This window comes from Mastigoproctus giganteus, chromosome 6 (assembly GCF_048544385.1).
Source record: "Mastigoproctus giganteus isolate SK-2022 chromosome 6, ASM4854438v1, whole genome shotgun sequence".
In the NCBI taxonomy this organism is placed as follows: domain Eukaryota; kingdom Metazoa; phylum Arthropoda; class Arachnida; order Uropygi; family Thelyphonidae; genus Mastigoproctus; species Mastigoproctus giganteus.
In genome coordinates this window covers 227,655,928-227,669,172 of record NC_143580.1, presented here as the reverse complement: position 1 = coordinate 227,669,172, position 13,245 = coordinate 227,655,928, and the positions used below count along the sequence as shown (strand labels likewise).

Below are 13,245 nucleotides of genomic sequence, written 5' to 3'. Positions count from 1 at the left end.
TGTCTATGAGAACTTTCTCCTCAGAGAGGGCGCTTCAAACATATAGCCAATCAGCTTTTCATATTTATGCTTAATGTCGTTTAAAAGTTCAGCGGCAAACGCTTCTTCGTTTCCTGTATTGATGTGATTTGCGTTTATTTTGGAAAATGTATAAATTTGTATTATTTATTTTCATACGTTTTTATAAAGTCGACAGAGTTTTTCTTTATAAATCATGAGTTTAAAATTTAATTCGTTAATTTGATTAATCCTACTTGTTTCTTTTTTTTTTTTCATCTCTACCTTTTTTGTATTACTGGTGTTTTTATAGTGTGTAATTAAAAACAGCTTTGAAAATGGAATTAGAAGACAAAGAAAACCTTCCAGGTGTATTTTTGAAAGAATTGAAAGAGTTGGGAGTTAAAGTGCCCAAAGTAAGGAAAGTGAAGATCGGAAGGCATGTCAAACATGTGAGTAAATTCTCTCTGGACTACTAATTCAAAATTATGTGTAATTTAGGTATCATGGGGAAGGTGTAACCTCCCCCATTTTATAATACAATATTTGCTGTTAACAGATCATTTTACTTTTCTTAAATATGATAAACTTAGAGATATCAGCATGATAAACTGAGGGAAATTAATTACTTAATTTGTTTTGTGGGTGTGTGGCATCAGCCCTAAGATTAATTCATTCTGGGTAACGGGAGATGCAAATCTGTGGTTACATACATAGCATTTTATTACCCTTTTTCAACATCAACACCACTCATATTTATCTGATAAATATGATCCTTGAGGCTGTGTTAATATTTGATTGTGTATCTTATGTAAAGATGTATGAATTTGGGCTCTACAACCTCTTTTTGTCCCCATATTTCAGGAAATAGTTATTACTACACATCTTTTATGATAAATAAACAAAGGTGATTATCTCTGTAGCATGTTGTGTATGTAATGCTTGCATAACTTTCCAACATGATAATACTCATATGTTTAAGTTCACAGATTTAAGTAAACAACTCAATCAGAAATGGTAAAATTGGAGTATTTTGATTGGTAAAACTGAAGTAGCAGTAGTATAGACTTCTGGCAGGCATCCCATAATTGACAATTTCCCTGAAACAGAAAAATGTCATTAGCATTGATCAAATTGATTGATTGTTTAGTCTAAAATTTCATTAAACCATTTAAAAAGTCTACAGAATTGCTTCAAGGGCCTTTATGAGAGCTTGAAGGACAGGGTGGATGCCCTCGAAGGAAATAAATTGAGGGGCCCATCAAGTTCTCAGCTGCCCACATCAACGCCAGAGCTTGCACTTGGTCATCAGGCAACACAGAAGCAGCCCCCTAGGCAGAATGCGCTGGTCCCACAGGAACTAGTAGTAGTTGGTGACTCTATTGTCAGGGAAATGGGGAACATACTTTGTAAAAAGGATAGGTGGAATAGGACCAGGGTATGTCTGCCAGGGGCAAAGGTTGATGACGTTGTAGAGCGGATATCATCTTTTAAGGGCACAAAAGGTGATATAGTTGTACACGTTGGCACTAATGATATTAAGAGTAGGAGACCGGCGGAATTACTTAGCAAGTACAGGTCACTGTTGAAAAAAAGCCGTGAATTAGGGTTGAACTTGAAAGTGTCTGCAATTCTGCCCAGACACGATAGGAGGGAGTATATGATGAGAGCCTTGTCGATCAATTCGGCCCTGGAGGGATTGTGCAAGGCTCAAGGGGTAGAATTTTTTTCAGCCTGGACTGTACTTGTTAACAGGAGAGATTGCTTCTACAGGGATGGGATACACTTAAATAGAAAGGGTGCAAGAATTTTTGCTGATGCTGTCGAGGCAGTGTTAGGTGGGTCGGAAAACTGCTAGTTGGGGGGATACAAGGACTAATAGATTAACAGTAGCCAGTGGCAGAGGTGGAAGTGTTTTCTTGCACTGCTTCTATTGAAATGAGCAGAAGTCTGAAAAACAAGATGCAGGATATTTCAGAGACTGCTGGTAGTCATTGCGGTACAAGTAAACACATGGGTTGTGTTAGAGTAGCTAAGAATAGAAACAGGTGCATGTATACCTGCGTGTACACCAATGCTAGGAGTTTGGTAAATAAATTTGATGAATTTGAGGTATTGCTCAAAACATCAAAGGCAGATATTGTTGGGATATCAGAGACGTGGTGTCACACAGATATAAGTAATGCGGAACTGGAATTTGGGGAATACAATGTGTATAGAAAGGATAGACAGGACAGGAGGGGAGGAGGGGTTATGCTATTAATTAAGAAACACATAAAGTCCAAGGAAGTGAAGCCAGTCGACATCGATGGACAGGGCAGTGTCGAGTCAGTTTGGTGTGACATAAGCATAGGGAAATCAAAATTGAGAGTAGGAGTGTGCTATAGGCCTAATGACTCTGATGAGTATAATAAGATATTGTACAGGGAAATAGAGTGGGCCAGTAAATCAGAGAGTCTTATAATGGGGGACTTTAATTTCCCAGATATTGACTGGAATTTGTGGGTTGGTCACTCGCACACTAGCAAGGCTTTTGTGGATTTATTGGATGATTGTTTTCTACATCAGCATGTTCGTGAGGCAACAAGAGGGAGCAATACTCTTGATCTGATTATCAGTAGTGATTCTTCATGCATTAAGAACCTGCAGATAAATGAACCACTAGGTGGCAGTGATCACAGTGTGTTGAAGTGGGATTTACTCAAGGAGGTAACTACCATCAGAGGTAAAGGGAAGGGTTTTTGTTTTCGTAAAGGCGACTATGATGGTCTGAGACAGTATTTAAATTCTATACAGTGGGACCAACTGATGATGTTACCAACAGCAAACTCAAAATGGGAAGCATTCAAGGAACTAATCTTGGAGGCTACCAGGCTTTACATACCAACTAAGAAATATTGTTCAAGGTTTAGGCCTAAATGGTTGTCAGATGAACTAATGAGACATGTGGCAGAGAAGAAAAATGCATGGGATACATACAAATTAATGGGTGACATGGAAGCCTATGATAGATATAAGTTGGTCTGTAACCAAGTCACAAAGGAGATTAGGCAGGCAAAGGCAGACTATGAAAAATCCTTGGCAAAGGATGCAAAGAAAAGCAGAAAAGAGTTCTTTACATACTTGAACTCGAAAAGGAAAGGGATGAATCAGATTGGTCCACTGGATATTGATGGTTGAACAGTTGAGGATCCTGCTCAGGTGGCTAACAATCTAAACGAGTATTTTGCATCTACATTCACGCATGAGGAGTTATTCAGGAAGGAGAATGATGTAGGTAAAGTAAACATTGGCAGTGAGCTGGATGATTTTGTAATAACTGAGAGGAAAGTGGAGGAGAGATTGTTGAGGATAAACATAAAAAAGGCACCTGGGGTGGATGGGATCTATCCAGTTATATTAAAGGAGGCAGCAAAGGAAGTATGCAAACCCCTAGCCATAATTATGAGAACTCCTTTGGACTCAGGGGAGGTACCCATAGACTGGAGATGTGCAAATGTAACCCCAATTCACAAAGGAGGATCAAAGGCTGACACAAGTAATTATAGACCTGTTAGTTTAACTTCTGTTCCAGGTAAATTAATGGAGGCACTGGTTAAAGAAGCACTGCAGGATCATCTAGACAAGAATTCAGTTATAGCTCAGACGCAGCATGGTTTTGTTAAGGGCAGGTCTTGCCTGACCAATTTTATTGGATACTATGATGTAGTCACAAAAGAACTGGATGCAGGGAATAACTTTGATATTATATATTTGGATCTTAGAAAGGCTTTTGATACTGTTGCACATGGAAGACTGCTACACAAATTGGAGCAGTGTGGCATTGGAGGCAAATTGCTGCTATGGATAAGGGGATGGTTGAGTGGCAGAAGACAGAGAGTGGTAATCAATGGACACTGCTCAACATGGACTAATGTTATTAGTGGAGTTCCTCAAGGTTCAGTGTTGGGTCCGTTGTTGTTTTCGGTGTTTATGAATGATATTGATGATGGGATATCAAGTTTAATGTCCAAGTTTGCAGATGATACAAAGGTTGGCAGGGTCGTTAAGGACAATACTGACGCTATGCTGCTGCAACAGGATCTGGAAAGGTTGAACAGATGGGCTGAGAGGTGGCAAATGAGGTTTAACATCGACAAATGTAAAGTGCTGCATATGGGAAACAGTAACCCCAGAGCAACGTATCAACTCTGCGGTACTACACTGACAGTGGTGGAGAATGAAAAGGACCTGGGGGTAATTGTGCAGGCAGATATGAAGTTCTCTGAGCAGTGCAGACGAGCTTCAAGAGTAGCTCATGGTGTCTTGTCAATGATATACAGGAATTTTTCTAGCAGGGATAAGGAGGTGATTATTCCCTTGTATAAGGCAATGGTAAGGCCACATCTTGAGTACTGTATACAGGTCTGGAGGCCTCATTTCAAGAAGGATGTAGAGCTGCTGGAACGGGTACAGAGAAGGGCAACAAGATTAGTAAATGGAACAAAGGGTTGCTCTTACGAAGAAAGGCTTAAGTTTTGCAAATTACAGAGTTTGGAGACTAGGCACCGGCGAGGTGATCTGATAGAGGTGTATAAGGCTTTGAATGGTTTGAGCATGCTCAATGCCAATGGGATTCTTCATCTTTCTCAGAATAATCACCTCAGAGGGCATAAATTCAAATTGAGGAAGGACGGATGTCAGATAGATGTGCGGAAATTTGCCTTTGGCCAGCGGGTGGTTGGTTGGTGGAACCGACTTCCATCACTTGTTGTTGAAGTTGATAGCCTAAACAAATTTAAAGCTCGACTGGACAGGTATTTCGAACGAACGGAGGGGTGAAATGGGAGTGGGTTTTTTTTTTTTTTTTGGCTGATGCTGAATAAGCTTGCTTTCTTGCATCATATGCCTCTGCTAATGCTAATGCTAATATCTGAGACTTGTGTGTTTAATTTAAAAAATTAAACAAAAAAAAATAAATAAATACAAATGCTTTGTCTAGTTTATATTTTTGGTGGCACATCAATAATTCAAAAGTTGGAAATATGCCAATGAACTGAATAAATTACTGTTGGTAAGACTTAGGAACATCTGTGCTCATAAAAATTTGGACTGAGTTTTCAAGAAATATGTGGTTCACTAAGGTATTTTTAATATTTCTTTGTCATAGTAAGGTTAAATGTGATTATAAAAAGTTGAAAATTATTGAAAACATCCTATTAAATCAGAAATCTATGAAATTAACTATATTTACTTCCACTTTTGGTTATACTCCAGAACGTGGGTGCACCTCCATACACCTCCAACAGAGGAAGAAGGAAGTGATTGGCTGGTGAAGCCACCTCCCACTCGCTGCTTTTCCCCCTCTCCTCCTTGCTTGCAAGTTACTAGTGGATGCCACATAGCATCACAATATGTCGAAGTTGAAATGAAGAAAAAGAAGCGGCAATATGGAACAAAAAATAGGTGAATAGAAACTTTAAACAAGTAACAAAAATAACACCAGACACAGATAGTTCTCACCCGAACGTTACTGGACTATTTCTCGTGCTTTAACAATGAGAATTGCTCGTGCACATCAACAGAAATGCTGCTTTTTTTCTACTTTTTTTCTCTCTGGGGCTGCCACCCCTAGACCCCCACAAAAGCAGTGGCTGCTGCCCCCACTACTATATCAAGAGAACCTGATATCAACAACTCGTACAATAACTGAGAAAAACAATTTGAATACAAAAAACTCACCTCATCAGTTCTGGCTGGTACGCTTCATGAACTCCATTCAGAATTGGCACCTTTCTTTCTGCAGACCCACTCAAAACCATTCGTAATCTCCTTTCGCACAGCCCATTTCATCAAAAACCCACACTGAAGACTCAGAACATAGATTCCATGTTCAATCCTATTCCATTAGGATTGAACACAGAATAACAAATAAAAGAAACACAAAAATGACGACTAAACAATAACCAAGAGCACAATAATGATTTAAACAAAGCAAATGATAATTTTTCGTTTCCCACTAAAATCAGAAGTGAATTTGCATCCAATCAAACAATCAGAAAGGCAAAATGAGGTAAATTATGCATTCCTGGTAATCAGCCAATCACAGAGCTTGACCAGACAATCACTCTGTTCTTCGGCCATGCCCGCAACATTCGGGTGCCCATGGTCTGGAGATCAGTGCCCCCTTTTTTTTTCACTTCGTATGCGAGTGGCTTTAGCTTATAATGAAACTTATTTTGAAAATTTTCTTTGTTCTACTAATACATGCTGCATCCACATATGCTACATAATTCTTGGGTGCAAGTGAAAAGTATTATTGCTGGCTTGGCCGTGATTACAGCCAAGCCAATGATAATACATGCGGAATTTCACGTGGGTATTTAACCCTTGGATGCTTGTGTTGTGTGTTTGACAGAGGCAATTTTTTTTTTTTTTTTTTTTTGGGGTAATAAAATTATATCCCCATCAATATTCTTTAAATGGCAGTATAATATTTTCTATTTCCATTTTGATTTACTTGAGTTACAAGAGGCTGTTTGTTTTGGCACCTGACAGATGCCATACAAGTGGGGGTGTTCCCCCCCCCCCCCTAGTTAGCTGGAGTATACAAACACCACTCATAATTTGTACTGCACTCATCCAGTGGAGATACGAACTATGTATAATATATCTGCACCAACTGCATAAATTATGAGTAGGATGTCTGATCAACAGCATATTATAATCTGACTTTTGTTTACTTTTGTGCAGTTTTAATATGAAAACCAGAAATTCAGCAACAGGTGTATAATAAAAGATGAGCAAAAATGCATAAAGCTCCAAGAAATCTCAAATAACAAAAAAGTAGGATAAATTATACAAATTCTAATTAATAAAACGCCATTTTCCTTTTAATAAAAGAAGCAGTAAAATGGCATTTTTCGAACACCACACAAGCAGATGTGCTCTACAATTTCTGCAAACAGTCAAAAGTTAGCACCTTGTGAATTGAATTCAGAAATTGAGATTAAGCCAATGTAGATTGAGGAAGGCAGAGACATATTCTCTCTCTATGGCTGAATTAGCCAACCACTGGCAAAGGTTGCTTGACAAAAATATCCAATTTTCTTTTGTAAAACTGGGAAAAAAATTGTTCTTAAAGTCAGGTGATTTTTCATCTAAGTGGATTAAAAATTCCATGATGCATACATGTCAACATGTAGTTACAAGTTAAAGTGGTGCATGCTGCATGTTTAAAACCACATAATAAATAAATAAAAAGTATATGGCCTATCTGAGTGCTGTGGTAACAATGAAGTTTTAGCATTCCTTTGCCAGATGTCCTGGAGTACTCGGGGAATTTTTTTTTTTTTTTTTTTTTTTGGCTGGTGCAGTATAAGCCTCAGGTTTCTTTGCACCATATAGCTAATAATAATAATAAGTACAATTCTCCTTCAGTCATCACCACATAATTTGCACCATCATCAGAGAAAGGGTGGTTATTATGTACTGGCTGATCTCATCTTAAGATATAGCTCAGTGGTCAGCATCATAGTATAGTAGCACACACATTTGTAACTGTAGTTCAAGTAAAATCAATATTCTTTGTTGCAAATCAGTTAAATACAAAGCTTGATGAGCAGCAGTGTGACTCTTAAGTACAGTTTAATGATTATATTCATGTCAAAATGATTAGTTTAAGTTCCTGACTTGTGTGGTCATGCTGGAATATAAACAGAGCATTTTTCTATGTCAAAAAAGTAGCACTTTAACTTTTGTTTGTTGTTTGTTCCTAGGATCATAATAACCATCATACTACAAAGCAGTTCTTTGGTGTAAATCTATTAGATCAAGACTGGGTTACAGCAAATGGAGAATGCATACCTAGGTAGGTCTTTTGTGAATTCTAGATTTTAATGCTGATTAAATTAATGTGTTGCTTGCCAAATACTTCTCCCCAACATAACAGTTCTCTATGCAAATGGCTAATTATGTAAAATGCTGCCCAAGAAGGACACTAAGAAGCAACTGAATTAAGGCCATATGTGAAAACCATTGCTCTGACCAACAATGATGCCAGGCGTGTCATTAACATTTTGTGTGATACTCAGTCAGGTTCCTTTTGAAAACTCAATTTATAGTTATGAAAATTGTTTTATTACTTTTTAATTGTGCATGTTTAGTTAATAAGCTGTTAATGGTGGATTAACAGCAACTTATCAAATTATTAACTGCCAAAAATGTGTAACTGTGTAGGGCATGAAGGACTTTGCTCTCATGGGTTCATATAATGTCCAATATCTTTTTCTCTGATGTATAGTTTGTGTGACTTATAAGCTTACCAAAGGCAAACAAACACATCAATTTTGATATTTTTTTCCAGCCATTAATTTTTTTTGTGGCAATAAAAAACTCCCAGGGGCTCACATCTGGTGAGTATGGGCTTGGCACACCCAGGGTCCTGAACTGGATATCATCTTGGTGATTCCCTTCTACTACTGACTATTGCGCTCTCTCTCTCTCTCTCTCTCTCTCTCTCTCTCTCTCTCTCTCTCTCTCTCTCTCTCTCTCTCTCTCCCCCCCCCCAGGGGTAACTCAATTTTTTTTCGACTGGTGCAGCAAAAGCCTCGGGCTTCCTTGCACCATGAATTGGGATAAATCTGTCTTGTGAAAAATGCTGTTGTAAAGAGGAATGAACACAAGATTAGTTTGCATATTTTTTGATGAGATGTACTTACTACCCAATCTTATTCCAAATTTAGAAGACCAGAAGTTTGAATTTAGCTTCATAAGAATTAAGGAATCTGACCAAAATCAATTTTATCATGTTTTTTTTTTTTTTTTTTTTTTAATGAATTGTGTACTGTTGATATTGCACTCAATGAAATAGATTTGGATTCAGCACCTGCCACAAATAGGGGTGCAGGAATGAAACTGTCTATTGTGTAATGTCTCTTTTTATTACAGATATGAGAATTATATGAAGCAGTGATCATAGTCTATTGGTATTAAAACCTATGGCACTAAAATTGCAGTAGTTTTCAAATTATAGTAATAGATTACTTTCCATTGCTTATTTTTAAGAGCCATGTAATCTGTTAAATGTTGTTTTTTTTTTTTTTTTAATTCATATGGGCTTAAGCAAGTACTATAAATTTCATATAAGGAAAAACTGTAAAAAAATAATAATATTTTGAATTATTTTCTTTGCTGCCTAATATAGCTATGTACTTGCTGCTGGTGTGGCAGAGAAGCATTGTTTAATAAATTTAATTCTTTTCTCACTCTGTCGGCCAGTTACCACTCAGTATAATAAACTGAATAAGAAAATTGCAGGATGAAGTGAATCAAAGACTGGATAACTATTAAAAAGGCATTACTTATTCTGAAATTGATTCCAGATAAGTATGAAAAATTAAAACATCTAAAATGGAACAAAAGACATAAGTGAGGAAAAATAAATCCTGTAATTAAGCCTGCACTGGCAGGAATAGGACTACTCTTTTTTGAAGCTCTTCATCATTTTCAGAAAGTGTACATGCAGATAGAATAATTGCTGGAATGATCACGAGAACAGAGGAGCGTACTTTTGATTGTTTAGATTGTGCTTTGTGTTGCAGACTCCTGAAAATTCCATGTGGTGTCTGGCATTCTGCACGTGGCCGTCTTCTAATTTAAGCTTAGTTATGGTGTAAGCATCCATGATACATAATTTATATCAATTAATTAACTTAACTAATAATATTTTAGTACAGAAAGCTTCAAACTATTTAAAATTCAAACCATAACATTGGTTAGTGCATTTACATGATTATTACATAGTTGAATTTTTTAGACAAAACAAAGTTTGTACATTGGCATCATTATTGTTCTATCTTATTGTGAAGTCCTTCAGAACAAGTTGCCCTTCTTATACTTCAAATAAGTAATGCTTTCCTGTTAGGGAAGACTACTGTTACTTATTTTCAGTTGAGTACCACCACTCGTCTGTAGCCGAGTGGTCAGAAGCGGGAGTGCAATAGCACACACACTCTTTGATTAGACCGGAGTTCTAGCTGCTGACTGCTAAATACAGCCGATCTGTCAACTCACACAGGGTGGGCCAGTGTGGCAGATTATGGGCCATTTTCCTCAACATGAACCATTGAGGAGACTTCCATCCTGCAGTGGATTAATAATGGTTGCAGTTTACTTTTACTTTACCACCATTTGTACAGCACTGTTTCGAAGCTATTTGACTTCTCATCAGTGAGCAGGTAAGTACCCAGAGGTATAAGTGGTGACAACCCAGTTGTGACTTATTTGCACACTGTGAGAGATGTCAAAGTTTTTTCTGCCCTAAAATATTATTAGTCTACTTCGTAGACTAATAATATTTTAGGGCAGAAAGCCTCAAATTGTGTAAAAATTCAATTCAAGTTCTTGCATTGTTTGAAATGAAATTGTTGCATACATTGTATAAAGTAAAATTACTTTTAAATTATTATTATGAATATAATTGGACTTTTTCTTTTCAGTTTTATTTCTCTAACTTCTGAGTACCTCTTAAACTGCCTTCACTGTGAAGGTCTGTTTCGTAAAACTGGATCTGTAAGCCGCCAGAGAGAACTTCGGGTGTGTAGTTTTTTAAAATTAATTTAGTATGAATTCAAAATTTTTATATATAGAAAGAAAAGTTATTAAAATTTTAGTGAAACCTGTCATTTATTTTGTATAAATGAACATTTGTTTTCAATTTTATTTTCCTTGATAGCTCTGTAATTTTGCGTGTCTTTAATAATTTTTGCTTTTAAATTGAAAACACTGATATTTAGTTGCTGTGTCTTGATATGTCTTTATTAAGTTTTGTTTTTTAATTTACAGTTTTTTGGTAAATTGAGGACCGTCTTTCTGTATTTGGCAGCCAGCAGATTTTAGGCTGCTATGAGCAGGCACTGTGTTTCTAGATTGCTGAGGTCTGAACATTTTCTTATGACAAATAAAAGTTTGCTGGCTTTCATACATTCAGAAGGCAAGATGGTCCTCAATTTATTGAATTTATTTTTAAAGCCATATACTTCTGGTATGTTAAATACTTGCAAGTTACACAATATGACACTTTGCTGAACTACTTCAATATCAAAGATGGGTTAATTGAGATCACTGCCATCCAAGAAATGAAGAGTAAATCCTGAAACAGGCTATCATAGTGGCATCTTATATTTTAAATGGACAGTTGGATATCCTTTCAGTGATGTGCTTTTTGTTTAAAAGTATCACTGAAATTTGTTTTATCATGAGTATTAAGGCCACAGTGATTACATACAACAATTGAAAGCCTGCTGGCTGTCATGCATATAATAAAGAGGCTTGACTTTATGGAATTTATTTCTGAGACCATAATAGTAAATAATTGGAAGGGGGCTAATAAAAGTTGTTGTTTTATGCTTGAATAAAATAAATCTGTTTTCAGATAATTAGCCACCAGTCTACTAGAGAGATAGGTAGTCAGACTGCATTTTAATTCATTTTATTTTTGCATTCTTTCAGTCCTCTCTTCCCTTTTTAATGTTTCATTTTATTTACTTGTATTTTTCCATTTGTGATGAGTGGAGGCATTATATCAACAGATTGATTATCTGTTGTTTACTAGTGGAAAAGATCAGTGAATAATCAGGTTTTACAGATTTTGGCTTCCTACCACATGCTCATAGGTATTGTCAAGTTATCAGCCAGCAAGAAGAGATAATTACAGAAAAGTTTTTCATATCAGTGAAAGGAATCATTAGTGCACTTTTGCTGTTGTTAAAAATTACTAAGAAACTATTCCCAATTCAGGGTTTTTTTTTTTCTATACTACTCAAGCCCCCCCCCCCCCAAGTAAAATTTTGTAATAATTACTTTTTCTTCTTTCCATTATGGTGAAATACTCTAATTCAGGTTTGTGGCACTTTTGTGAAAAACTAGTTGCATAATATTTTGTGACTCCCTCACCCATAATGCATTAACATTTTGCTTCAGTTCCTGCCTCTCTACCTGAGTTTCATAATTTATGAATGATCTCTAATTCCAGTGACCCAACATTGCCATCCTGCTGATCATACTCATTATTAGTTGCATAATTGTAATCCACATTGAATAGCATACTTTAACCTTTATAAATTGAAAACCATAAATTTTTAATATGGATCAATTTTCAGCTGGAATAAACTGAAAAGCACAAAAATTGTATCTCAGTGAGAATTGTGATATACACTTTATGACCAAAAGTATTTGAACATTTCTGCATGAATTATATTGTGTATTAGAACCCTCCTCCCTTCCCAGTGCATATGTATTGGCTTAGCCATATCGGTATAAATCTTATGGATGTAGGTAGTCATAATCATAGGCATTTTCTTTGAAAGTCCATTTTGTCTTCACAGAATCATTTGGAACAGGGAGGAACTCTCGAAAATACGCAGCCAAATGATGTAGCATCACTACTGAAACAGTGGCTTCGAGAATTACCAGAACCTCTGATTCCTCATCACTTACAGAATATATTCATTAGGTAAGTTTCCACTTTTATTGGCCTATTATGTAATTAAGTCATGTTTTGTCTGCTAAAAAAAAAAGAAATTGCTAAAATTATTTCAAATCTTTGAATGGCTCATTTAGTTACTACTTCACTTCATGAAGTTTTAACTAAATTTACTGAACAGCAACTACTGCTCCTTCCTGAAAGCTTACAAAGGTAATGCTGAATAACATTACAAGACTAAATACAGGGTTGTTAAAACGAAAGTATCCCTATATAGAGGGCTCTGGAGCAAATTCTAAGGCACTGAAGAGAAATTTGGATAACGGGTACAATAAAGAATGCGCTCGCCATTTTTATTGGAAAAAAAAATTAGTTACAAAATTTGTCATTGTATGGTGCTGTGTCACTTATGGCGCGTAACTATCTTAGTTATGATTATGCAAATAACTTACGTTATTTGCATAATCGTAAGTTATTGCCACAGTGCCATTACTCAGCTCTACTGTACTGTATAAAAGCAAAGCAGTCTCTTCAAAATCGTACAGTAGATGTTGGCCTGCACTACAGCAGCAATGCGAACAACATTGCAGGAAAAGCTATTAGTGAAGCTGTACTATCAGAACTGCAACAATGCAGCTGTGGCTATCAGAGAATTCCGGCATCAGCAGCACATAAGGCACAGAAGGATGTCAAACTCTGGCAGATCTGAAGGACAGCATTATAATGCTGTCCTTCAGATAATTTATTTCAATTATTGTACAAATTGGAGCAGAATGGTATTAAGG

General features: G+C 36.5%; 1 protein-coding gene across 1 annotated transcript in view; it reads left to right on the top strand.

Annotated features, from left to right (window-relative positions):
- Positions 1-335: 335 nt before the first annotated feature.
- The window catches only part of LOC150085056 (rho GTPase-activating protein 11A-like), a 45,205-nt gene continuing 32,295 nt past the window's right edge, over positions 336-13,245 (top strand). The window contains exons 1-4 of the mRNA XM_090376449.1: positions 336-449; positions 7,755-7,846; positions 10,476-10,548; positions 12,363-12,490. Of these exons, the coding sequence (XP_090232575.1) occupies positions 336-449; positions 7,755-7,846; positions 10,476-10,548; positions 12,363-12,490 (407 nt within the window). The remainder of the gene's footprint in view (positions 450-7,754; positions 7,847-10,475; positions 10,549-12,362; positions 12,491-13,245) is intronic.